This window comes from Beta vulgaris, chromosome 4 (genome assembly GCF_026745355.1).
Source record: "Beta vulgaris subsp. vulgaris cultivar EL10 chromosome 4, EL10.2, whole genome shotgun sequence".
Lineage (NCBI taxonomy): Eukaryota > Viridiplantae > Streptophyta > Magnoliopsida > Caryophyllales > Amaranthaceae > Beta > Beta vulgaris.
Window position 1 is genome coordinate 15,583,165 of NC_079205.1, and position 25,083 is coordinate 15,608,247.

The window sequence follows — 25,083 nt, forward strand, 5'->3', positions numbered from 1 at the left end:
ACAAATATACATTAATTGATCATTTGTTACATCGATTGATGCATAATTTTTTCATAAATTCACAACTTATTTTCATTTTAAGTAGTGTATTTATATTTTATATGCATATAGCATAATCTTTTGAAAAAACAGAAAGTGAAGGACTATGGACTTGTCAGTTGTTTGGTGCAACTTTTGAGATAGCTTTTAGATAGTTTTTTTTTTTATTTTACTGTTTGTTAAAGTAGCTTTTGGAGTTACCTACTTTTCAAGTTGCTTTCAGTTTTAGAGTAGATTTAGCCAAAAGCTAAAAAAATATTAGCTTTTGAGTAGCTTTAGCAAAAAACTACCATTTTTACATATATTATTTACACATTAAAATTTTGTCGACAACTACTATTACCGAACTTTAGACAACTAATTTCACAACTAAAAGCTAACCTCTATCCTACAACTAGAAGCTCACGGCTAACCACTTCTTCTATCTAACAGCCCCTACCCCCTATTACAAAGGCAGCAAGTTCCAAATATATTACAAAGTTGAACTTAGTGCGACAAGAAGCTGTAAATCTGGCAATATATTCAACTAATAATTCAATTTTACAAGCCATATTCAATTCAAAATTGAAAACTCAACCTTACAAACTAATTTCATAAATATATAAAAAAAAAAATCAAGTTCCAACTTTCGTCAGATTCCTATTAAACATAGATGCAACACTTCTTAATTAAGCTTAGAGCTCGCATTCTTAGTTCTGCCATCATTTCAAGCCTAAACTATTCCTTCTCAACATGAACGAGGCACTTGTCCTTACATTTTTCCGCTTCCTTCTTTATTTGGAAATCGTTTATTACAACAACATTGACATCCTAATCTAACAATCTGAAAAAAAAAACCAGATTAAACGTAAATGAACCTTTGAGGAAGTTGGTTCTAAACCAAATAAACTCAATGTAGAAACTATTCTTATAGTAGTACAATCCCATGATTAGACAAGAGAGGAACATAATCTCGAGTTGCCGATTCGCATTTGTCTCTTACATTATCGAAAATAATGGTGTAGTTGTAGCTGCTCACATTCCTGAAGTAACATAATCCACCATTGTTCTCATCATAATCATATATCTGATGAGTACTTCCTAATCCACTCACCACCAAATTGTTCTTTACCAACATAGTTCCCTCGCCTTTTTGCTGGTTCCTCAGTGTACTCGACGAAATCACACTTTCAGCAACCGATGTCTTATCCTCGTTGAATCCCAAGGTCAGATTGCTCAACAAACTATAGCTTTTGTTACCTTGATCCATCTCATTGGTGTACAAAAACAGTGGAAAGTTCTTGCGTGATTCAATCGTGTAAAATGGAGAAGATGACAGCATGTTTGCGGAAACACTGGTGTTAAAGTCTATAGTCTGATTCACAGTCTGACAATTTCCATCATTTGTAAGCACAATCAAGTTTCGGAAATCAAATTTTTGGATTGAAATGGTTGTTATATTCCCTTTAGAGGATTCTATCCACCCTTTAGACATTATAGACCTACTTGCACCAGTAAAGAACTTCCCATCAAGACCTTTAAATTTGGATCTCGACGATAAGGTTAGAGGCTCAGCATTGTTCTCCAAGAGTTTCCCCTTCAATACCTTAACATTCTTGTCCAACCAAAGATGCAAATTAGCATCAATATACCACACATTCAGCGAATTCATAACACTAAACCTGATACTATGTGGTTTTCCATCCAACAACTTGCCCAACAACGGAGTAATTTCAATGTCATAAGAAGGAAGATTAAACGAACCAATTGCGCTAATAGGCCTCCAAAGAAGAGGATTAATTCCTCCAGTAAAGATCACAGTGAAAGGCCAAACAGCCCCAACTAGATCACCATCCAAACTCACTAATACCTCCCTAAAAGGCCCATTTCCAGGCTGCTTATCAGTCAAATTATTAGCCATCAAATAATCATTAGGCAGATTAGTACACCAAAATTCATCATTTTCATGGTATGAAACATAAACTTCCAACACAGCCCTGTACACATTCCTAGGAATCACTACTTCCTTAGACTCAAAATCAGTGGAGTTCTGAATTTCAAACCACAACCCATCATTCAACGGCAAACTCCTGGAAATGGGAAGAATCAAATCCGCCGAATTCCGATATAAATCATCTGAACTCAACTGATTCTTTTGACCAGAATGCTCAACTGGGTAGTAATGAAAAGTGAGATTAACATGGTAAACACCAGTATAAGTCTTATCAATGAGATTCCCAAGATAAACAGAAATCGTCTGATTAGATCGCAAAAGAAGGGAAGAATACTTGGTGATATCCTTACGAACCTGCCACAAGATAGTGTCGAGTTCATTAGGATAAGTTCTAATAAGTAGTGATATGTTATACAAAGCCTCCATAGATCTTACGGAAGCACTTGGAAGTTGGAACAACTCCCCCACAAATATTTTGCATATTTTATGTTTGTCCATTTTACATTTTACATTATGCTCATTTGACAAAAGTATGTGATAAATGTGAAAGAAAAGGTTTGCAAACACATAATTCTAAGTAACTTGCGAGCGCCTAAAAATTTGCAAAAGAGGATTCCTCACTTCTTTCTCTCATTCAAAACCGTGCATCAAACTTTCATCTCGCAAGGCCCCTAAGTGATAAAAGAAAGAAGACGAATTTTTCTTTCTGTTTTGATTACCTTCCCCGCGTTATGTTATATAACAAATAAGCTACGATCAGTTCTAATGAATCACAAACACGATCAAATGAGAGTCTAAATATTACAAAAGTCAAATCGGATCATCGTTTCAAATAAATCCTTCCTTTCCTCCCTTCTTTTTAAATCGCAACATCATCTCCAATGGTGAGCTATAACACCTTGTAGCTTGACTTACCACATCAGCCTTTTAAGCAACATTGTTTGCTAGCTATAATGTCTCCCAATGGTAAGCTACATCATTTTTTAGCTTGTCATTTTTTTAAAACATAGAAATAACTAAAAGTTTTCACATGGCATATCATAATTGGATGTGATCCTCTTATTTTTTTCAAGCTACTGTGCTTGTTTGGGCAACACTTGCTTGCAAGCAGATTTATTTTTCTTCTCTCCAGTGGTTAAGCTACAGCTACATATTTAGCAAAAATTGCAAGCATGCCTTATATGAAACCATTGGAGATGCTCTTATCACACTTAGCCCAGCCACAATCTTGACCATTAATAAATTTAGTTAAGTATTTGTAAAAAAAATTACAGACGAGATATTAACAAAAACTATACATCGACACGAATTAAAGAAGATCAATTAAAGAAGAACCGAGGAGGTAAGTACTTATAAATTATAATAAGTTCAAATAACAAACAAATTAATAAATTAATACAAGTTAAAATAAGTTGAACAGAACGGACCTGCCAGAAAATACCATCGCGGGTAGGCTCAGCAGTGCAGCTACGGAGGAGCTCAACGCCGCTGAGCCAAATGCCGAAGATGCGGTCGAACTGTCGGCCTTGGCAAGTGGCGGAGAATTCGAGGACGACGGAGGAATAGCGGGTGAAGGGGCAGTGAGAAGGCGGGGAGTAAGGGGCGGTGACAGGGGGGTGAGCGTAGGTGTAGGCGAAGTCATGGGAGAGGAAGAGGTGAGAACAAGGGGTAGTGTGCGGGAGTTTTATGGGTTTTCTGACTTCGAAGAATTCAGTGGTGGGGTGGCGGAGTGGTGGTGATACGGCGGAAGGGAGGAGAGGGGTGGGAGTTAAGGGTGGAGGGTGGTGGTGTGGGATTGCTGATGAGAGGAGAGCGAGTGAAGTGAGGAGGAGAGAGAAAATGATGGAGTGCATTGTTATTCAATTTTCAACTACCAATACACTTCATCATGTTGTTTAAGACTTGAAGCAATATTATGGTACTATCACAATGGTCTCTTGTTTTTTTTTTTTTTTTTTTTTTTTTGCTTTTTTGGTTTTTTTATATGGACATGTTGATAAAAGGAAAAATCCGGGTGTAAATTACATCATAAAATCATATTGTGAGAAAAAGTATAAAAGAGAGAAAATATTGTAAGAAACTATATTTTAAAATAGAATAGAATAGATTTACAAGTCTGTTATAAGATCTTAGGATAGAAGTATTAAGTAATATTTCTCATTCTATTATCGTACGACCTAATATCAATCCTTGATGTTTATACATTCTTGGTCTTTCTACCTTGAGATTATCTATCACACTTGTTTTTGATGGGTCATATAATGAGCAATTCATCATCATAGGTGTTGTCCTCAAAGAGTCAAAGATCACAATGCTAATTCTTTAGTTGCTTGTGCTTTCGATCTTAATAAAGGCACCTATTTGAATTTTGATTGATGAAGCCATTGGACTTTAAACTTATCTTCCTTTGGCAATATGATTGAAAATGTCTTAAAGTCTTTTGTTTATTATTAAAGGTAATGAGATTCCTATTATTATTAGTTTCGGTTGATCTCTATTGACTTCAATCTTATTTCAACTAGTGTTTTTAAGCATAGTCTAAATAAGTCGAGTAAAAATGGGGGAAATGTTAGATATTGGAAATAGTTGAGAGTTTTTTTTTTTTTTTGGCAACAATATAGATAAAAGAAGAAAATTACATCCTAGTGCCCACTTTCCTCAACTTTGTGGCAATATTATGAGCTTCTACCACTTTTGTTCTTTCCACTTTTGTTATCTTAATACTGCTAATTCTACTAACTAGTTCTTTTATGTCAAGCAAAATATTCCTGATTGGGAATGCAGTCTTGCTTCCTTCCCTCAGGCCCACCACAAGTGTTCTAGAGTCTGTCCATACTTCTAGCTCCCTTAATTCTCTATCCATTATTTCCCGTAGGCTGTTTAGGACTGCCAAGGCTTCCGCCTGATCAGCAGTTTTTGCATGAACGCAGTGCCCCCCTCTATCTATTTCCTCCTTCCTCTCCATCAGTACCCATCCATAAGCTGCAGTACTTGATCCACATTGCCCCTTGCTGTTTCCTTTCCATGCTCCATCTACAATTAGTAGAAACCTTGCCTCGATACTGTTCCAATTAAGGCTCCAGTTTACTTGCTCATACGCCCTTTGAGCTTTAGGGAACCAGTTCTGATCTTCCTTTTGCTCTTTTGGTCTTTGGCTTAGTTAACTTTTGATCTTCCAGTCTTGAATTATATCAAACACTACCCTTGGGTCAGTTTTGTTTGTTGGCTTGAAGATACATTGATTTCTAAAAATCCAAATACTCCATAGAATCGCCACAAACTCATAGCTCCCTTCATTTCCTGCTGTGTCACTCATCATGAAGTACCAAATCCAATTCCTTGCCCATCTTGAAATTGGCACCTTACACTTGTCCAAGTTTATGATTCCTAGGTCTGAAGTCGCCCAGATTCTTTTTGTTATTTCACAGTCTCTAAATAAATGAGTATCAGACTCTTCCTCCTGTCCACATAATGCACAGGGAGCCTCGCTTAGGATTTTCTTTTTCCTAAGGTTTACTCTGGTGGCAAGAGCACCATTAACTAGCTTCCAATAGAAGAACTTCCATTTTGGCCAGAGTTTTAGATTCCAGAATTTCTTCCAGAAGAGAATGGAGTTAGGCTTACTCCAAGAGTTTCTCATTATGGACCAGTAACCTGATTTTTGGGAGTATTGGCCAAATTGCGATTCTAACCAGATATACTCGTCTTTACATTCCACCAAAGGGATATGGATGGCTCTTATGTTCATGGCTTCCTCCCATCCAAACCATCTATCCAACATTTCTTCCTTCCAAGCATTCTCACTTATTAGATCACTAACCCACTCCGGTTGTGTATCTTGCATGTCTTCCATTTGATCTACACAAGTTACCTGCTTTCCTTCTACCCATTTGGGGCCACGAATTTTTGTATCCTTTCCATTCCCAATCAGGGTTCCCACCCCAGGGACCATGGCCTGGACACTTTTCTATCTTCTACTTCCCCATGAGCACGCGCCTGGTATTTTTCCCCTCATACTATTTGTGAACCATGACTCTGAGTATTTCGCTCTAAAGATTTGGCTGGCTAGCAGGTGGGGATTACTCTGCATGCGCCACGCTTGCCTAAACAGAGTGCTTTGTTTACCGCCAGCAAGTTCCTCATCCCTAAACCCCCTTCACACTTGTGTTTCTCAAGAAGGCTCCGCTTCCGCCAGTAAATTGGCTTCTTATCTTTACTCGATTTCCACCAGAATTTCAGAAGGATTGAGGTGGAGGCAGCAAGCACTTTCTTGGGGAACAAGAAAATAGCCATGACGTGAGAAGCATAAGCCATAAGAATACTATTTATTAATAACAACTTACCTGCTTGATTTAGGGAGGAAAAGCTCCAAGACGTTATCGTATTTGAAATTTTTTGAGGCAGGTCCTGAAACACTTGTGAGGAGTGCCCCGTCACATCCATAAGGCATCCTAGGTATTTACCCAATTTTTCCTTGTTTCCCACTTTCATCCCTTTACTAAGTATCCTTATGAATTTCTTGGGTGTATTCTTGCTAAACACTGCGTACGATTTTTGGTTATTTATCATCTCACCCGACATGGAGCAAAAAGCCTCCAGGTTTTTGTGGATACTCCAAGCATTCTCCAGCGTGCCCTTTAAGAAGAACAAGGCATCATCTGCAAATAGTAAGTGCGACACCTCCGGTGCTTTCCTATGTACTTTAAGCCCCTTTATGAGTCCCAAATTCTGCTGCTGCACTATTCTACGCGACAAAACTTCCATGCACAGAATGAAAATGTATGGAGACAGTGGGTCTCCTTGCCTTAACCCAGCTCTTGGCCTGAAACTTTTTGTAGGCTCACCATTAACTAAGACTGAATATGTAACAGAAGAGATGCATTCCATTATAAGGTGTATCCATTTTTCTGGGAACCCTATTGTAGTGAGCACTTCCCTCACGAAATCCCATCGAACCCTATCATATGCCTTATTAAGGTCAAGATTTAGCACCATGGTAAATTTTTCATTCTTCTTTGCTTTCTTCACCTTGTGGAGCATTTCATGCGCTATGATGCAATTATCGGTTATTGATCTTCCTGGGACAAAAGCGTTTTGGAATTGCCCTATTAAGGAGTTCAACAGGGGTTGGATCCTTCTTACCAAACACTTAGCTATCACCTTATATGATGTATTACACAGACTGATAGGCCGAAACTGTCCCACTGTTTCCGGTCTACTTACTTTTGGTATTAGGGCAATAAATGTCCTATTTGTTTCTTTTAGCATAAAACCCCCTTCCAGGAAATTTTTTGTTGCTTGACACACTCCCTCTCCAATAGTGTCCCACTTCTTTTGGTAGAAGATCGGAGGGAATCCATCTGGACCTTGAGACTTTAGAGGCTCCATACTAAATGCTGCAAGCTTAATTTCTTCTGAGGAGAAGGGAACCTCCAGGTGAGCACATTGGTCACTCGACAGTCGTGGCATCTCATCCAGCCATTCCTTTCTGACTACACTGTCCACCGTTGCATCTTCCGGGTTGAATAAGTTTTCAAAATAAGAAGAGAACTCCTCCTTAATTCTTTCCTCATCTGCAGTCCAACTCCCCATGGAGTCCTTTATTGCTCTAATTTCATTGCATCCCTTTCTCATCTTCATGCTTTTGAAGAAAATTTTTGATGGTTGATCTCCTAGTTGATCCCATTTGTTACGTGCCCTTTGCTTCCAGAAAATTAATCTCACGTCCGTGGACACTTTGAGTTCCTTTCTCTTTGCCCTTTCTTTACTTCTCTTCTCTCTTCCCGAGAGCTCACTTTGCGCCTTTACAAGCTCCTGATTAAAGTCATCCCATTGGATACCTTGGTCCTTTTTAAAGTCTAAGCACCAATGCTTACATTCTTTTGCTATTTTCTGAAGTTTTCTTTGAATCCTGAACAAAGCAGATCCTTGAATTACAGATTGCCAAGCATTTGTGACTATTTTGTCTATTGGTTCATACTCAAGGCACCATGCTTCAATCTTATATGGTCGTTTTTTCTTCTTTGATGTAGGGTGGCATTCTACAATTATTAGTCCATGGTCTGAGACAAAAATCGGATAATTTATTACCAGTGCTTCTGGGAACTCACATCTCCAAGTACCGTTGCAATAGGCTCGGTCCAATCTTTCAAAAATAGCTGCATCATCTTGGCGATTATTTGTCCATGTGTATTGTACTCCATGAAAGGGAATATCAATGAGATTACAATCCTGCTTCCATTCTAGGAAGGAATTTGCCCCTTTTAATGAGCATGTTCCCTCCCAGTTTTTGTTCGTTTGTTTCAACTTGGTTAAAATCCCCCAAGAGGAGGAGTTTACCTGGGTGTGACCAGATGAAGGCCCTGATAGTATTCCATACTTCAGCCCTTTTTTCTAGTACTGGCTCACCATACACACACACAACATAGAAAACGACATTACATTCATATGTTACTTCACAACATACATAGTTAGCAGATACAAACATGATAGACACTACAACAGAATTATCCCAGCACAAAATTAGCCCCCCTGAGAGGTCATTTGCATCATGCCCTGCCCACAAATAAACCCTAATCTACTTAACGTACTATCTAAGTCTGCTACTTTACTTTTAGTTTCAGAGAGGAAAAGAAAATTTAAAGCTTTACTACTGACTAGCCATCGAAGGAACGGAATTGTCGGGGAGTCATCAGCTTTAAGGCCCCGGCAATTCCAGGCGCCGGCTCTCATAATCCTTTTGGGGGCTGCTTGGGGCCAGCCACCTCACCCTTTCCATTGCTTGAATCCTCTGAAGTAGTAGTGATATCATCACTTCCACTTAGTCCATATTTGCACGTGTATTTGCCCTTAAAACACTTCTGGAACTTGCGCCTCTTTTTCATGGGGACCCAATCTTCCGATTCTTCTTCAATGGTAATTAGCTTGTCTCCTACTTGAGGTACAACATGCGCTTTCTTCTTTTCTTCTGAGATTTTCAGCTTGTCCCAGAAACAACCCACCCAGCCTAGTTTCTTCTTTGCTAGCTCTTTAGTCCTCCTTGCTCTCTCTTTCGCGATCTTCTTCTGCGATTTTCCCTTCCTTGGGAACCTAGCACTTATTTTACTTGGTCCGCTTCCATTGCCAGTGGCTTCAGCTATGCCTTGCATGTTATCTAATTCCATTAAGTCTTCTTCACTTGGGCTGAGGTCTGAGTCAGCTGAGAAAAAAGGGTCCTCTACCCCAACAACTGCTTTCCCCTTCTCATTTGCCCCATTTTTCTCTCTTGCACCCGTCACCACACCCAGCAAAGCAGATTTTTGACGATCGTTGTTGTGGTCCAAAATGCTGAGAGGCTTCTGATGAGCTTCCAGAGGTTCAACTTTCCCCTTAGCTTTCACATGAATCCCTTCACTTGACCCATTGATCAAGATAGCAGGCCTCGAAGAGGAGGCCTTATCATAGTGTTTTCCCTCAAACAATCTTAGTGAGTCCGATTTCGAAGAGTCATTTTGGGCCAGCCCTTCCTTTCTCTCCTGGGTTTCAACTGGAGTCACTGGATCCCAAGGTTCTTTCATTTTATCATTTCTTCCTTGCACAGATAACAGGAATTCTTTGGACAAATAAGCAGGTGGGGCTGGGCTAGTCAGTGGGGTTGAGAAAGAGAAGGATTGAGATGAGTCGCTAGACTCTTCATGAGGTTCCGAGTCAGATGTTTTTGGGCTTGGGTATTGGGGGCTTTCCATTAGATCTCGAAGGGAGACAATTGCCATGTTAACAGGAAATATTTCCCCTAAAGGAATGAAGGGGTCATTTAGAGGGTTTGTTGGGCAATAAAGCCTAGAAGAATCAACTAAGCCCAGCCCAATGTTTGCGACCACTTGGTCATCCAGCTCAGCTCCTGAACTTACCATTTTTAAAGCAACAAGATTTGTTTTAGGAAAAGGACAGAAGAGAGTTTTAAAAGAAGGAAAAGGATGGGTCAAGGTTTGAAGAAAAGGAGGGGTATAAATAGAGTTGGCAAGGTAACTAGAGTCTCTCTTCTGACCCGGGGAATAAGGGAGTTTAAAGGGAATTTGCAGAGTTGAAGAGGAATAAATATGTATCGCCGCCATTTTCTGAGTAATTTTTATTGCACTATTCCAAAGGTCCAGCGCACTACTCAAGAACTGAGATTTATTGTGCAGGTATTCATTGCTCAAGGCAGTAGTTTCAAGCAAAATCTGGTTGGGAGATTTATCCAGAAGTAATTTCGTTCCAAAGGGGGTGGTTAGAGGCCTGCTCAATAGCCATTCATTTCTCAAAATTGTATTAATACCATTACTATTCTCCCCTAGTGGGCTAAGGCCAAATTTGAAAGTTTTCTTTTCATTTTTTCCCTCTAGCAGCCCCAGGCTGTTTACTACAGGAAGTAAATGCATACCTGTTGTAGCTTCATTCAGTTTGACTGAGGCACCTATGCTGCATTGTTGACGATTTGCCCTCTTAGCTTCAGGTTGATTGACCGCGCTACAGTAGGCCTTTCGTTTTTGACTCACACATTTTCCCTCCTTCCTCTTCTTGACTCCATCTGTTGCAGAGAGATTTCTTTTTTGCTTTCCGTCATCATGATTGCCATTTTTTACAGCACTTGTTTTTATAGGAGCAATTGGAATTGAGTTCCTTCTTTCCCATAATAGTCTTTTCTTTCTAGGACCATCATCTTCACTGGACGATTTAGTCCTTTCCCGTTTCCCCACAACAGAACAATTACCTCTGCTTGGACTATCAGATGAAGAGGATGAATATGTTGATTTCGAAGGAGAGCTCTGGAAATTTGCGTCGAAAGGGATTTCATCAGATGGTGGAGTTGTGAGATCAATGCGTGACGTTCTTAATACTTCAATTCGACGTAATCCAATTATCTTGTTAGTAAAGCATTGTGAGGGGGGTTGCCCAACTAACAGATTTTGAATATCGATACAAACTTCATACATTCTCCTACCGAACCTTCTTTGAGCTTCCTCCATTGAGTAAGGGCACCCCGTAGCCTTATGGCCAGTCATGCCACACTTCTTGCAATAAATAAATATGCCTTCATATCTGAAGTCAATCCATTTGAAGTGATCCGGAGAGTATTCATAAAAATACCCTGGGATTAGAGGTTTACTAAGATCCACATTCACTAGTAGAAAAACGACAATTTGCGTCCCCTGATGTGCGTCGCACTTAAACGGAAATGACGCAAAAACCCTATTTGCGTCGCACATGAAGAAGAGTGCGACGCACATCTAAGCTATCTGCGTCGCATCGTATTTGTGTGCGTTGCAAAACCAAAATTGCGTCGGACCACATGGCCCATCCGACGCAGATTTTGGCCCATCCAAATATTTAACCTAAAAAGTAACCGCGCCTCTTCATTTTCCCCTCTCTCCCTCGCGCCTCTCTCCTCACAGTCTCTCAAACCCTAAAATCCCCCTTTCTCTCTCGCGCCTCTCTCCTCACAGTCTCTCAAACCCTAAAACTCTATCTCTCTCCTCAAACTCTCTCCTCAAACTCTCTCTCTCTCCGGCCACTTCTTTACAGTCGACGAATTCAATCAGATCTACGAATGCGTTCATCGTTCGTTTCAGATAACTCGTTTACATCTCGTTCACCATCTCTCTCTCCGACGGTTCGTTCACCATCTCATGCACCGACGGTTTGTTCTTTCTTTTTCGTTTCATTTCGTCACTAGTTTTCGAGAATCGGCGCGCACAACCTCTCTCTCTCTGACGCAGGAACGCAACCTCTCCGGCGAAGTTTTTGATGTGAAGTTCAACGAAAAATGCCCCGACATCTTTGTTCATCTCTAGATCTGCTCCATCTTCGTTCAAAGAAACGCTGACATCCATGGCAAAGCGAAATACGAATGGTTAGGGTTCTGATTTCAATTCTTTCTCGATTTTTGTAAAAATAATAAGTCTCTACTAATTTCGTTTCGTCATAATCATAGTCGATGAATTACATCAGTTTAGTGCTCATCTTGAATTAGGATTTTGATTTTTTTTATCTTTTCTCATTTCAGAGATTTCGGTATTTTGCTCGAGTATGAAACACGAGCAACAATTGATAGCCCAAACAGGAAGAAGATATCAGATTATTTGTTGATTTCACAAATAATCTGCTCGAGTATTGTTGTAATTGTGCTCGAGTATCTCTAGATCTGCTCCATCTTCTGTATTGTTGTAATTTTCTTTTTTAATTTTCAGTAATTTTCTCATCTTAAGTTTCTGTAAATCATGTATTATTTTTAGTTTTTTTTTTCTGTAAACGGATGATTTGGATTTTAGTTTGGACACAACACAGATGAATTTTTGCAATACTATTAAGATTTTCATTCTGTTTTAGATCTGATGTTTGAAGGATGCAAAAATATTTTTTTTTAATAAAAAAGACCTGATTTGCGTCGCACCTAATCACGGATGCGACGCAAATTCATTTTTTTTAAGCAAAAAATACCTGATTTGCGTCGCTCCAAGTGATTCATGCGACGCAAATCACTTAAAAATGGCTGCTGGGTTAGAAATGGAAATAGCCCACCCATTTGCGTCGTTTCTTGTCCGACGCAGATAGTTTCCTAGTCATTTGCGTCGAGGGCTTTGGCGTCGCACCTGCGTCCGACGCAAATGGGCGCCTCACATCCGACGCAAATCGCCTTTTCTGTACTAGTGATTAACTCTTGCTCTAATGAACTCTTTGGGCCCTTCCCTGAGAGACCCTGCATCCATCCCAATCACACGACCTATTTTCCTCAGCGCTCTTTCTGCTACATGGGCCTTGTTTGAAGTAAGTGGTATGCCTTCCACTCTTACCCATATCAGGCTCTCTGAGAAGTCAAAGCACCTCAGGGCAGCACTTGGGAACCAACATTTCAGGATTAGTAGAGCACCCTTATAATTCGCATTTTTCCTTGATAGGAGATTATCTCTATCATCTATATCAGTGCAATAGAAGAAGAAAATCTTTCCCACTTTTTCAACTTTTATTTCACCATTGATCACCCATTGATTATTAACCCAATTTTGGATTTGATTAGCAGTGAAGTTTCTGTAATCTATGAAATGCCCGATTACTGCCATTGGGAAGATCGCATCTTCCGGGTTCATATCCCCTACTTGTGAGGGAATAATTGGCCCCATTTTCTTTATTCCAAGCGGCGGGCCTTGGTTGACTGCCCCAAATAACGCCTTCATACCTTAGTTTCACTATCTCCCAGAATTTTCGAAAAAGTTCTTAAGGATCAATTGGTTTAGTTTTGTGGAGATTTGTTGTGTAGTAAGCTGAAGAGGGGGGGAGTTTGGTGTTCTTGAAGTATATGGGTTAGTAAGGTTTGTTTAGAGTTTAAGGCTCTAGAAATCTAGAGAGAGAGGCTCTCGAATAGAGAGGTATCCTAATTGAAACTTGAAATAGTTGAGAGTTGAAGCTTGACTTAAAGGTAGAACCAAGGGGCTAGGTGGGCCATGGCCTTCCCCATGATTTTGCATATTTATTAAATTTTGTATATTAGATTTATTACGACTTAGTTGGTTTGCACTTTGTTAGGCCAATCTCTGTAATGCTTTATCATCTAGCCAGATTTGACAATGTCACCTCATCATATGGGATAGAGCCTTTCGTGCCAAGTCCCCGAGGTCCTACCTTTCTATTCCTCGGTAAGCGAACCGTAAGAATCGTGATATGCGTCCGCTCAGCTGGGAGCCCAGAAGGCGCTTGACACAACTTAGTAACTCTATAAATGGTTAGCTTTGGATGAAAGCATAAAATCCTTAATTGTTGAAACACATGTTTCTGATTCTCAAATTTGAGTCGTCCTATATTAATCTAAATATTTTCGACCATCTTGGTTTTTATTACTATGAGGGAAAACTATGTTATAGCACTACTTTGGGCATTGGGTCAATTGTGTTCTTTTTATAAATGTTGGTTTCAATACTTTGTGTCACTCATTTTTGTTATTTTTTTGCTTATATTTGGAGATTTTTTTTATATCATTCAAATATTCAAAGGAATTCAAGTTTGTACTAATTTATTTAGATTTTCGTATTGATTTTGTGCGTGAGATACTAATACATATATTAAGGAGGCATTTGGTCTAGAGTTTTGATAAAAGGGTATGAGAATCAAGTGGGTTGAATCTCATAATTTGTTGGGTTTTTCTATGTTATACCCTTGTGTTTTTTCAATTTCTGCGTTGCATCCCAAGCTTTTAAAAATTCCACACAATACCCTCAAACTTACCTTTTTTAATACACAATACCCCTACCGCTAATTATACGTCATTAATTTCATCTACTTTTTATAATTTGGTGGAACGAATCTTAGTAGTAATTATCTATCTAAGGGTTAAACTATGTATAAGTCAAATCAGTTCCAATAAGGTAAAAAGAATAAATTAAATTTATGACATATAATCAGCAGTTTGGACATCGTGCATTAATAAAGGTAAGCTTGAGGGTACCGTATGTAGTTTTTAAAAAATTGGGGTACAACGTAGAAACTAAAGAAACACAAGGGTATAATGTAGAAAAACCCTAATTTGTTTGTTAAGTGTATCCTTATCACGTAGTCTGGAGAGAGTTTTGAGCGAAAACTTTGGGAGTCTAGCTTGTACCAGACTCTGTGATAATCATGAAACAAAAAGGTAGAGAGTGCGGGGACTTCATCCAAGATCGATGACATGAAACAACTTAATTTTCAGGCCATTAGAAAATGACATTTGTTTTCTTTTTTTTTAGGAAAAATTGTGAATAACCACCTGCCAGATACCCCTGTTTCAAAATAACCACCTCAATTTCATTTGCATTTAAATAACCACCTCTACTTAGCTTCACGTTTTTAAATACCCACCTCTTAACAGAAAAAGGTAACTCCGTTAACAGTGGGGCCCATTTTTTTTTACTGACCTCAATTCCCTCCAACAGACCACGCATTTCTTCCTATTCTCTCTTTCCTCTCTCTTCTTTCTTCTTCAAACTTCAATTATTATTTCACCTTCCCCATTTTAAATTCTTCATTCAATTTTTCTGGAGAAGATTCTTTCTCTCTCTAATCTGCAACTGAGTTTTTTATAGTGAGAAGATGGTGTGAGTGACGCTGGTGTTACTGCATTGTGTCGTCAGTGAAGTTGAGTATATGCCCTAAACAAGGTAAAAAAAAATTGAAACTTTAACCTTTATACTATACTAATCTATGTATAAATTATTCAATTAAGTAATTAGAAGCTTGGTTAAGCAATTGCTTTTTCGTTTTTGATTGATTTTTAATTGTTATTGATTGCCTTATGAAATTGGTAGAATCCTAATTTCAGTTTTGCCCTTGCTAGAATGTCGAAATATCAAATTAGGCTTCAAGTTGGAGGGGATTTTGTGAAGAAGATTAGTAAAGGGAGGAAGGTGGTTCAGTATGAAGGGGGGTTCAGTTACCTTAGTTGTCAAATAGAGAAAGAATTAATTAATTTGAGGTATTTATGGGGAATGGCAGAGAGCCAGAGAATGCATATGCTGCTAGTAGTATGAGTTTGCCAAGTAGATTGAAGTTTCATTTTAGTGAGAAGGGTAAAACATTAAGCACTGGGTTAGTTTTGTGACAAACCAAGAGTCCATTTTATTGTGGCTTGAAACTGTTGACAAAAGCCAAACTTTGGAATGCTTTTGCACCAGTTGTTAGCTCTCCTACACAAGAACAAATTTCAACCCAAAAAGCCACTCAACAAAAGCCCACTTTGAGACCCAATACAAGAAACTCCACAACTTCTTCTACATTATCTAACCCAGCCACAGTGAAGCCTCCAACTCAAAATAGCCAAACAAATCTGAAGTTGGCCAAAGTTAAACTAGAACAAAGGAGAATCCCAAGGTTGAATCTGCCACCTAGAGATGTAGTGATTGACAATGATGTTTGGCCTATGACCAGAGAAGAGTTTGAGAGAGGACTACCAAAGGGACAAAGATCCACTCCTAGGGTTAAACACATTGCTAGGAAGAAGAAAAGTTGTAGAGTGGATAGTGGTGCAGAGGAATTAACAGAGGATAAACCTAAGAGAAAAGAAAAAGGTAAGCAAAAGCAGATTGAAGATGAGGGGAAGGTGAAAGGCAAGGCTGTTAGGAAGCCAAAGGCAAAGAAAAAGCTTTTTGTTAAGAGTGACAGTGAGGCAGATTCACTCAGTGAGAGTTCATCTGAATACACAAGCTTAGATGATATTGATTGGGTTGCTGGGGAAGAAGAAGCTGACTTGAAAGGTGGTAAACATGAAGAGCTTTTTGTGAAAAAATAGGGGAAGAGTTGCAAAGGATAATTTGTTGAAAGAAGTGAACGGTTCACTTCAGTTTCACAAGGGTGAAACAAGTTCAAAAAAGGGAAAACAGGTTGTGGAAGATGTTGCTGGGGAAGAAATCAGTTTGCAACCTGAGATTGAACATGATTTTGATGAGTTGAGGAGCATTGATGGTAGCAGTGATGATCATCTTCACTTCAAAAACAAGCAACAACATCCACACCTCAGTTCAGACCTAAGCTGCCTCTCAAAGGCTCAAAGAAGAAACAACTTTCAGACTTGTAGTGATTGTGTTAGGATAACAAAGCAGAACATTTTTTGTAATCTGATATTGGTAACTGTATGCTTTGGATTTTTTTTGGTTTAAGCTGAATGATATCAATTTGTGATATCTGTGAACATATGGATATTTTTATTTTTGCAATATGAATTTCTGATATGAAAATATCAGTTTATGCATCATCTATTAGTTTGTGAACATGTTATAGTTTGTGGTATGGTTGGTGTTTAGGTGTGTGAATGATGGATTAACCATTGGTTGGTGTTATTGAACTGATATATCAACAAGTATCAGTTTCTGGTATGGTTGGTGTTTAGGTGTGTGAATGATGTAAGTCACAAACTGATATCAGTTTCTGATATGGAAAAGTGTAAGTGTGTGAATATCAGTTTCTGTTCAGTTTGTGTGTGATATGAGTTTGATATATCAGTTCAATAAGTTGACATATGGATGATGATATAGCTAAGATAAGTTCATTCTTCATTCATTAAGAGTGAATGTCAAAATACATGATTTCCACCATTAACACTAGCTAGTTAGTTCATTTCATTTTTCCTAACACACCTACTACAACAATAAGCTTTCTCACTACTGGAAAGCTAAAAAAAAAAAAAACTCCCTCCTAACTTAGCTAATACAACCCTAATTGCACCTTATATTACCCTAGCAGTTGCAATCAACAACATACATAACACACAAACAAATATACACTACTACAATAAAGCCTAAAGAGACCCCCTAAAATCTCATTTAGAGACCACATGAGAGGTGGTCTTCAGCTCACAGGTCTCTTAGGATAAATAACCACTTATTGTGGGTGGTTTCTTAATTTGATAAAAGAGACCACTTCCTTAAAATAAGTGGTTATTTAGGAATTTAAATAGGGGAAAAAAAGAGAGGATAAGACGCCACATTTTACAGATAGGTGATCTTTTTATCTTACAAAGAAATCATTTTTAATATGTAGGTGGTCTTATTAGTCATTCCTTAAAACACCACCTGAAAGAAGAAGGTGGACTCTTTAACTTGTTTTTTTTTTTTAAAAAAAACGACAATAAAAATATTTTAATATTATTATACGCGCGCTTTTCCAATCTGTTTCACTTGCTCCTAATTTACATATATATAGAATTTAGAGACTTGTATTGAAATAATTCAAATGACTTTAAAATTGAAATACTTTTTCATTCATTTAATATCATTCACTACAAAATCACATATAATGTTTAAAAGATTCCAAAAATTCAACTAAGTAATAAAAATAAAATAGAACACCTAGGCCTATCGTTTCTTCCAATTCATGTGCACAAAAATAGAAGCACCACTAGTGGAAAAAACTACTTTTGCTACTTTTCAAATGCTCCGGTTGACTAATCAACCCGAGCATTTGTGAAAATTTTAATATAAAAATTCACAAATGCTCGGGTTGATTAATCAACCGAGCATTTGATGTCAAATGCTCCGGTTGACAACCCGAGCATTTGAACCCTCTCTCGATCCATGAAACTTACTGTACGCAGTGGCGGATTTACCAGCAATAATAAAAAAAAAAAAACAATTCCAATTCACGCATCTTTCATACTCATCTACATATTTGATCCACAAGTCTTTGAGCTCATCAAGTTTATTTTGAGAAAATTCAGTTGTAACTCCGCCAAAGTACTCATTAAAATATAAAATATAAAAGAAAATACAAGTTGAATATGCTATAACAAAACAATTTATCGACACATAACAAATACATTATAAATATAATATCAGTGTTCTTAAGAATGATACTTATAGGAATTGCTTGTCGCCTTTTCTCTACAGTCTCGAGCATATATCGGCACACATAATATCCACAGTCATGAGATTCTTGGTGTTGACGAGGACACTAATTCATAGATTTTTTTAGTAAAGGAGAATACCAAAAGCAGTAAACAATTAGTACATTGATATTTTCCACTTGATTGACATAGTATAAACACAAGTTGCCATAAAAAAAGAATGACATAATATAGTTAGGTTAGTCTCAATACTCTTAATGTATAATTCAACATATCAACTATTTATAACTTTTACTAAGCGTAAAAGTCGAAGTGGTGCAGGTATTTAGAGTCGGAGAAGAAATATTATACAAAAAATCAACTTTAAAGGTTCACATAACGGGGGGTTTCAGACATATATAATATGAGCCAAGCTCAAAAATTTAACTTCTTTACGCAGGATATAAGACATCCAAGAAAAAAATGATAAGCATGCTTCTTCTAGACTTATAACTTATAACTTATAACTATTGATGGCCTTCCCAAAGCTCAAACAAATCAGTCTGACAGAATTCTTAAAGTGGAACAGTTAACAAGTGTCTTCTCCAAAATTATTACAGATCCAGTTTAAGGGACTTATTTCAGCAACCAAAAACTACAAGCCACAGCTAAACACAACATTCAGTGTCCTAATAAGAACCACATAACCATGTGGGAACTCCATCTCCTCGTCCACATTTGTTCAGCCTATCAAATCAATTCACAGGCTAAAACGTAGGGAATTTCGGGTCCTTGATGAACAGACTATAACAAAAAGATCAGGCAAGTACTATGATACGAATATTAGCTGCAGAAATGCACTGATCTGACTCACATACATAAATGTTCACCAATTTTCCAAAAAAATAAAAATAAATCAACATTATCGTGAGATTTGACAATAGTACAATGGTTCAATTTGAACTTAGTATAGTATTATGGCAAAATTTAATCCAGTAACATCAAGCACTCCCAAAATATTACAGATAAAACTCCAATAGCACCTATCGTGGACCTTTTCAATAGTTCAATTTGAACTGAACACTTCCAATACTATTACCCCAAACATGAACACCATCAACAGTGCCACTCAATAAGATTTCACAACTTTTCAAGCAACAACAAACCCTCTTACTCAACGACGACCCTTATGATAGTATTTACTGTGATTCGTAAAGCCTCATATATGTATTCAAAAAGGAAGCATCAATAATGCCCCTTGTATCTTCCTTGTAAAAGGAACAGAAAAAAACTAAGTATATGGTTTTCAGCAATACTAATTAAACCTAAACCTCATCTTCAAAAGTAACCAAATTCACTTCTTTATGCCAAAATATCCCATCTCCCCTTCATTAAAGCCTAATTAGTGATTAGGGTTCATAAATAGAGAACTTTAATAAAAGTTCATGTATCTAAAGATGAAAGCTTTAGAAAATAATACAATCATTTAAAACCTTAATCATATTATATGCAGTATTTTATATTTTCACATACTGAAATCAAGAATCAAACATCAAATAAAATGGACAAACATTAAAATTTCAATCTAAACGAAAAAGAACCTAGAAATGCTCACGATACCGGCGATAATGCGGTGGTGGTGGGCTGTAATGGAACAGAGTATACCGACGGGATAAATGGCGCGAAGACGAGTAGACCGGCGAATTTCGAGTACTGGCGACGCTAGTTGGCAAAGGAATTTGGGGTGGGTTGCAAAATTCGAAGGTTCTATGCTATCGCTGCTCTAGGGAGAAAGAACGAGATGTGAATTGTTATTACTAAGGAATAGATGAAGTATTCTTTTAATTAGGGTTTTTTAGAAGGAATAAGTTTATTCCTTATTTCCTTGTTTAAAAAATTCAAGCGCCTATTTTTCCTTTTCAATTTACAATTCATCCCGTCAAAAAAAAAATTACAATTCATCACCATATTCTTTAATATATATTTTAGAAATTCATATTTTCTCTAAAAGGATATAAAATTAAAATAACCACTTAATAAAAATAAGTGGTTTCTTTAATATTTGTGATTTTAAGATGTGCAAAAAGACATGTTAAAAAGGAGGTCTTTTATATAATATAGAGACCTCTTGTCTAAGAAATTAGGTGTTTTTTGCTAAATAATCACTTATATCATCAAAGTGGTCTCTTATGGGTGGTCACTTTACCCATATTTGTAGTAGTGATAAATCCCTTGCATAATCCACCCTTCATTTGCTTTGGATTGGGTTTTTTCTTCAGCTTCAATTCACCCTTCAAAGTCTTATACTTAACCCCAAATTACCATAATCATTCACCAAACGTCTTCGTTGTCTTGCAAACTGTCACTTCATCTTCCAATGTAACTCTGCCTCCAACAACCTCTTCTGCACATAAGTTGATTTATAATAGTTCTGCCATTCAGTTGTCTCTCATCAATCCATCTAAAAAACGCAGCCCTCACTCCGTTTATGCTCATGAATTTGCAAGACATGAACCTTCGTCCGGGTTCTTCTCAGGCCAAGAAGTCCTCCTTCAACAGGAGAGTAATGGAAGTAATTGATTCCCTTTCAGCATGCAAATTCTAACAAGTTCATAAGAGTAGAATTTTTAGAATTCATAAGAATACAAGAAAAAGCCCGAATTTCCCCTAGATATATACATTAAAACCCTAGAAATTGCAAAGACATACCTGAATTTTGAGCTTCAAGAGGAATCACAGTGGAATTGAAGTAAATCTTTGCCAAATTGTTTATATTAGGTTTGTAAATGTTAGAGAAATATATAGAGGTCAAAGTCGAGGAAAATTGGCGGGAAATTTAATAAAAAAGCGTGTCAACAGGCCCACTGTTAACGGAGTCACCTTTTTGTTAAGAGGTGGGTATTTAAAAACGTGAAGCTAAGTAGAGGTGGTTATTTAAATACAAATGAAATTGGGGTGGTTATTTTGAAACAGGGGTATCTGGCAGGTGGTTATTCACAATTTTTCCTTTTTTTTACTTGGAAATTCCATTTTACCATATCAACGTCTAGTTTTCTACTATGCATATGAATAATATTTTTTTATCTTTTCTTGTAAATACTCTTCCAAGTTCTCTCACCTCTATAATAATTTTCTCTCAAAAAAAAATATCCATCTATTTTATTTTAATAGATCCAAATAAATTTTTGATCTGACTTCTCTTATGAGCTTCATTCAAAATAATCCCCAATTTATTCTATTTTAGATCAACAAAACCAACACCAAAATTCCCAAAATCCAAAAATTGCTTTTTCTAGAAGTATCACACCTCAGCAAAATTTAACCCAATTTCTCCAAACTCAAATTACCTAAATAATCCCACAAGTCATAATATGAATCAACTTCTAATTACTCCAATTAGTGTTGGATATAATTCTGATAATCAACTTATATATAATATGGGCATTGAAGAGGTTAAAAATTAATGTTTATGAAAATTTGAAATGGAATGCATAACATAATGTTAAAGTCATGTGGAGTACTAAGCCTGCAGAGAGTTTGAGGGATAAAGTATATAATTGGAACGAATTTGAAGTGAGCCATAGATTGAACTTAAAATTTTTTCGGGAGATATCCATTTTCCTGGAGAGACAGATAAGATATCCCGACACAGTGGCATTTTGATACCACCAAGCCGAACAAATTCCAAGGACTCAAAAAATTTGAAAAATTGGATCTATGTCCAATAAAGTAAAGCCTTTGTTTTACCGTACACAGTTAATTTTTTAAAGTAAGTATGATGGGATAATATGGGACAAAAAATAATCCACTTGGTTTCAGACTTGGTACAACCCAGAGTCATTATTCTCTTTGGTTTTCACAACCAAAAAACTATTCGGAAGGTCAGGCAATTTAATCATTTCACTTATTCTCTCATTTCCCCCAAAATCCTCTATTTTTACCCCCCCCCCCCCACCCCCTTCCCTCAAAGGTTTTCACTTAACCTTTTTCTCCTTTACTATGTGACCACTCATTGACCACCATTTCAGCCATTGAGCCACCACATCAACCATCAATCCCATCACATAGTCATCAACACCACTATCTCAACCACCTAGTCACTGAATAATCGCCTTACCCACCAAAAACACTACCCCAACCATAGAATTTACCCCATTCCTACCCATCCAAAAGAACCCCGGCTAGGAAACCACCACTTTAACGCAATAGGAAAAAATCTCCACCACCCCATAAACCCATCCCCATCTCCTCTAAAACAACACAACCACCCCCAAAAATCCACGAACACCACTTGAAAATCCATAACCCTAATAGATCGGAAAAGAAAATCAAGAGCAATTGTGGATAATTACATTTTGTTATCATTAATTATAGCTTCAAATGGCGAAAGTTGTCCATGGAAATTCCATATCTAAAGTTTTATTTATAGAAGAATTTGACCTTTTAATAGTAGTGGAGAATGAAAAGAAAGAAGGGGGGAGGGCAGGATAAGGTGGTGGTGGTGAAGGGAGGGGGCGAGGGTATTTGGGAGAAAGAGAGAGAAAATGGTGGAGTAATGGTGAGAATAGGAACAAAGATTCTCTACCCAAACATTTTTATCTTTGTAAAGGACTTAATACTAATCATGTGCAAGTCACATGACAACTAGCTTAGAATTCTAGTCTTATTTGTCCTTACCTTGGACTTGTAACCAATCTTTCTAAGGATTGATACCTTGTATGTTTCTCTATTACATAAAGGGGACTAGGTTGGTTATAAGGTGACACAACATTAAAAAAATATAATACTAAAAAGGGGGAGTTGTCATTCTAGGCTATCAACCTCAAACATATCTCAATTTCATGCATTTTTATGACCGCCAGCAACTAACATTCTTCATTATTCTCTCATCTTTATTTTGTCTACATGGTATCTAGAGAAGTGATGACAAGTAAGTGGAGTAATTGTTAAAGTTTGTTGCTTTCATAGTGTTGAAAGATATTCAAAGTTGCCGTCTTTGAGTATTTGCTATACAAACTGAAGAACTGTAGAAATTTCTTGTCAAAGTTTCAAACTTTGAGTTTATAAAAAAAACGCAAAACTATTTTCTAAAACTATGGTTGGAGGAGAAGGTGTGAAAACAACCATTGAGGGCAATAGTCCCCTGTATGTGCACCCTTCTGATGGTCCAAATACCCTGAAGGTAAAATCTCGACTCACATGATCACGAGATTATAGACCATGGAAGAGGTCCATGTAAATATATCTTGCAACTAAGAGAAAGCTTGGATCTATTACGGGTGCATTAACTAAATCCAATAATGATTCAGTGCTAAAGGAAGCCTAGGAAGCATGTAATAACATGGTAATAGCTTGACTGCTTAACAACATGACTGAATCAATAAGAAGATCAGTCATGTACATGAAGTCATCCAAAGAAATATGGATGAGCTTAAATAATAGGTTTACTATGAGCAATGGAAATAGGAAATATTAACAAGAGCATTAATAAAGTAAAACAAAATGAGAGACAAGTATTAACTTGCATGGTTTATTTGACTATTCTCTGTGGCATGTTAGACTTCGCATGCATCCTTGGGAAAACTGAAACACATTCCATGCTTGAAAGATTGTGTAAAGAACCTTGAAAATGAAATTTGTCTATCTTGTCCCATGGCTAAAATCACAAAAATGCCCTTTCCTTTAAGTGAAACGACAGTGGCATGTCCATATGATCTAATTCATGTTGACACTTGGGGACCATATAAATATAGGTTCTTATTAACTGTAGTTAATTACTACATAAGAGCAACTTGTGTTCATCTCCTCAAAAAATAAGTATGATTGCTTTTTAACTATTAAGAATTTTCGTGTGTACGTAAAGAATCAATTTGGCAGAAATATTAAGATCATTAGATCTGATAATGCTCTTGAATTCAAAGATCAAGAGTGTATCTTTTTGTTCACTAAGAAGGGAATTATGCATTAGACTAGCTGTGTTGACATACCACATGCATTTGCTTGAAATAAGTAAAGCAGTACAGTTTGGATCAGGGTTATTTTCGTCATATTGGGGTGATTGTGTGCTGGCTGCAACTCACATTATATATAGACTTCGCTCTTCTGTGCTTAAGAACAAGACTCCACATGAAATGATGTTTGGTAAGACACCTGATTATCCTCACTTGAAGTCTTTTGTGCCTCGCTATAACATATAATCCATATGGACAGAAAGATAAGTTCAAAGCAAGAGTTGTGCCTTGCTTGTTCTTTGGCTATCCAACAACATAACAAGGCTATAAGCTTGAAAACATTCTCACCAAACATCAATTTTTTCTAGGGATTTACCATTCTATGAACATGCATGTGTTCCTTATGTTAAAAAGCCAAACTCACAACTTCATGACACTTGTTCCTATACAACATCCCTCACAAACACCAACTACAGATGTGTATATTGAACCTACCTCAAGAAATCAAAATCTCTTCATAGACTTCGTGACTACTCAACCTGATATTTGCACACCATTTATTCCTATCCTAATCCTACTGCCACACCTACACCTGAACCTATACCTTTAATAAAATTTACAAGAGGGTTAAATCAACCTGCTTGGCTAAGTGAATTTGTCACTCCAACTTCTCAAAATGATATTTATTAAGCAGGTATTGCTACACCAGTGTTGACAACAACCAATGTCAATGAGCACTTTGCTACCATGATTAGTAGAATTATTGAGATAGAGGAGCCTAAATGATCCTATTATGAAGCTACTACACAACTTGTGATATTAATTAGTAGAATTATTGATATTAATTAGGCTCGGCTCGT

The 25,083-nt window shown here is 37.2% G+C and overlaps 1 protein-coding gene across 1 annotated transcript; it reads right to left on the reverse strand.

Moving 5' to 3' along the window:
- Window positions 1-542: 542 nt before the first annotated feature.
- LOC104891389 (peptide-N4-(N-acetyl-beta-glucosaminyl)asparagine amidase A) lies at window positions 543-3,905 on the reverse strand. The gene is made up of 2 exons (XM_010677077.4): window positions 3,400-3,905; window positions 543-2,326 (listed from the first exon to the last, which is right to left on the reverse strand). Exons 1-2 carry the CDS (start codon window positions 3,823-3,825, stop codon window positions 947-949), a joined length of 1,806 nt encoding a protein of 601 aa, XP_010675379.2. The 5' UTR covers window positions 3,826-3,905; the 3' UTR covers window positions 543-946.
- Window positions 3,906-25,083: the final 21,178 nt, after the last annotated feature.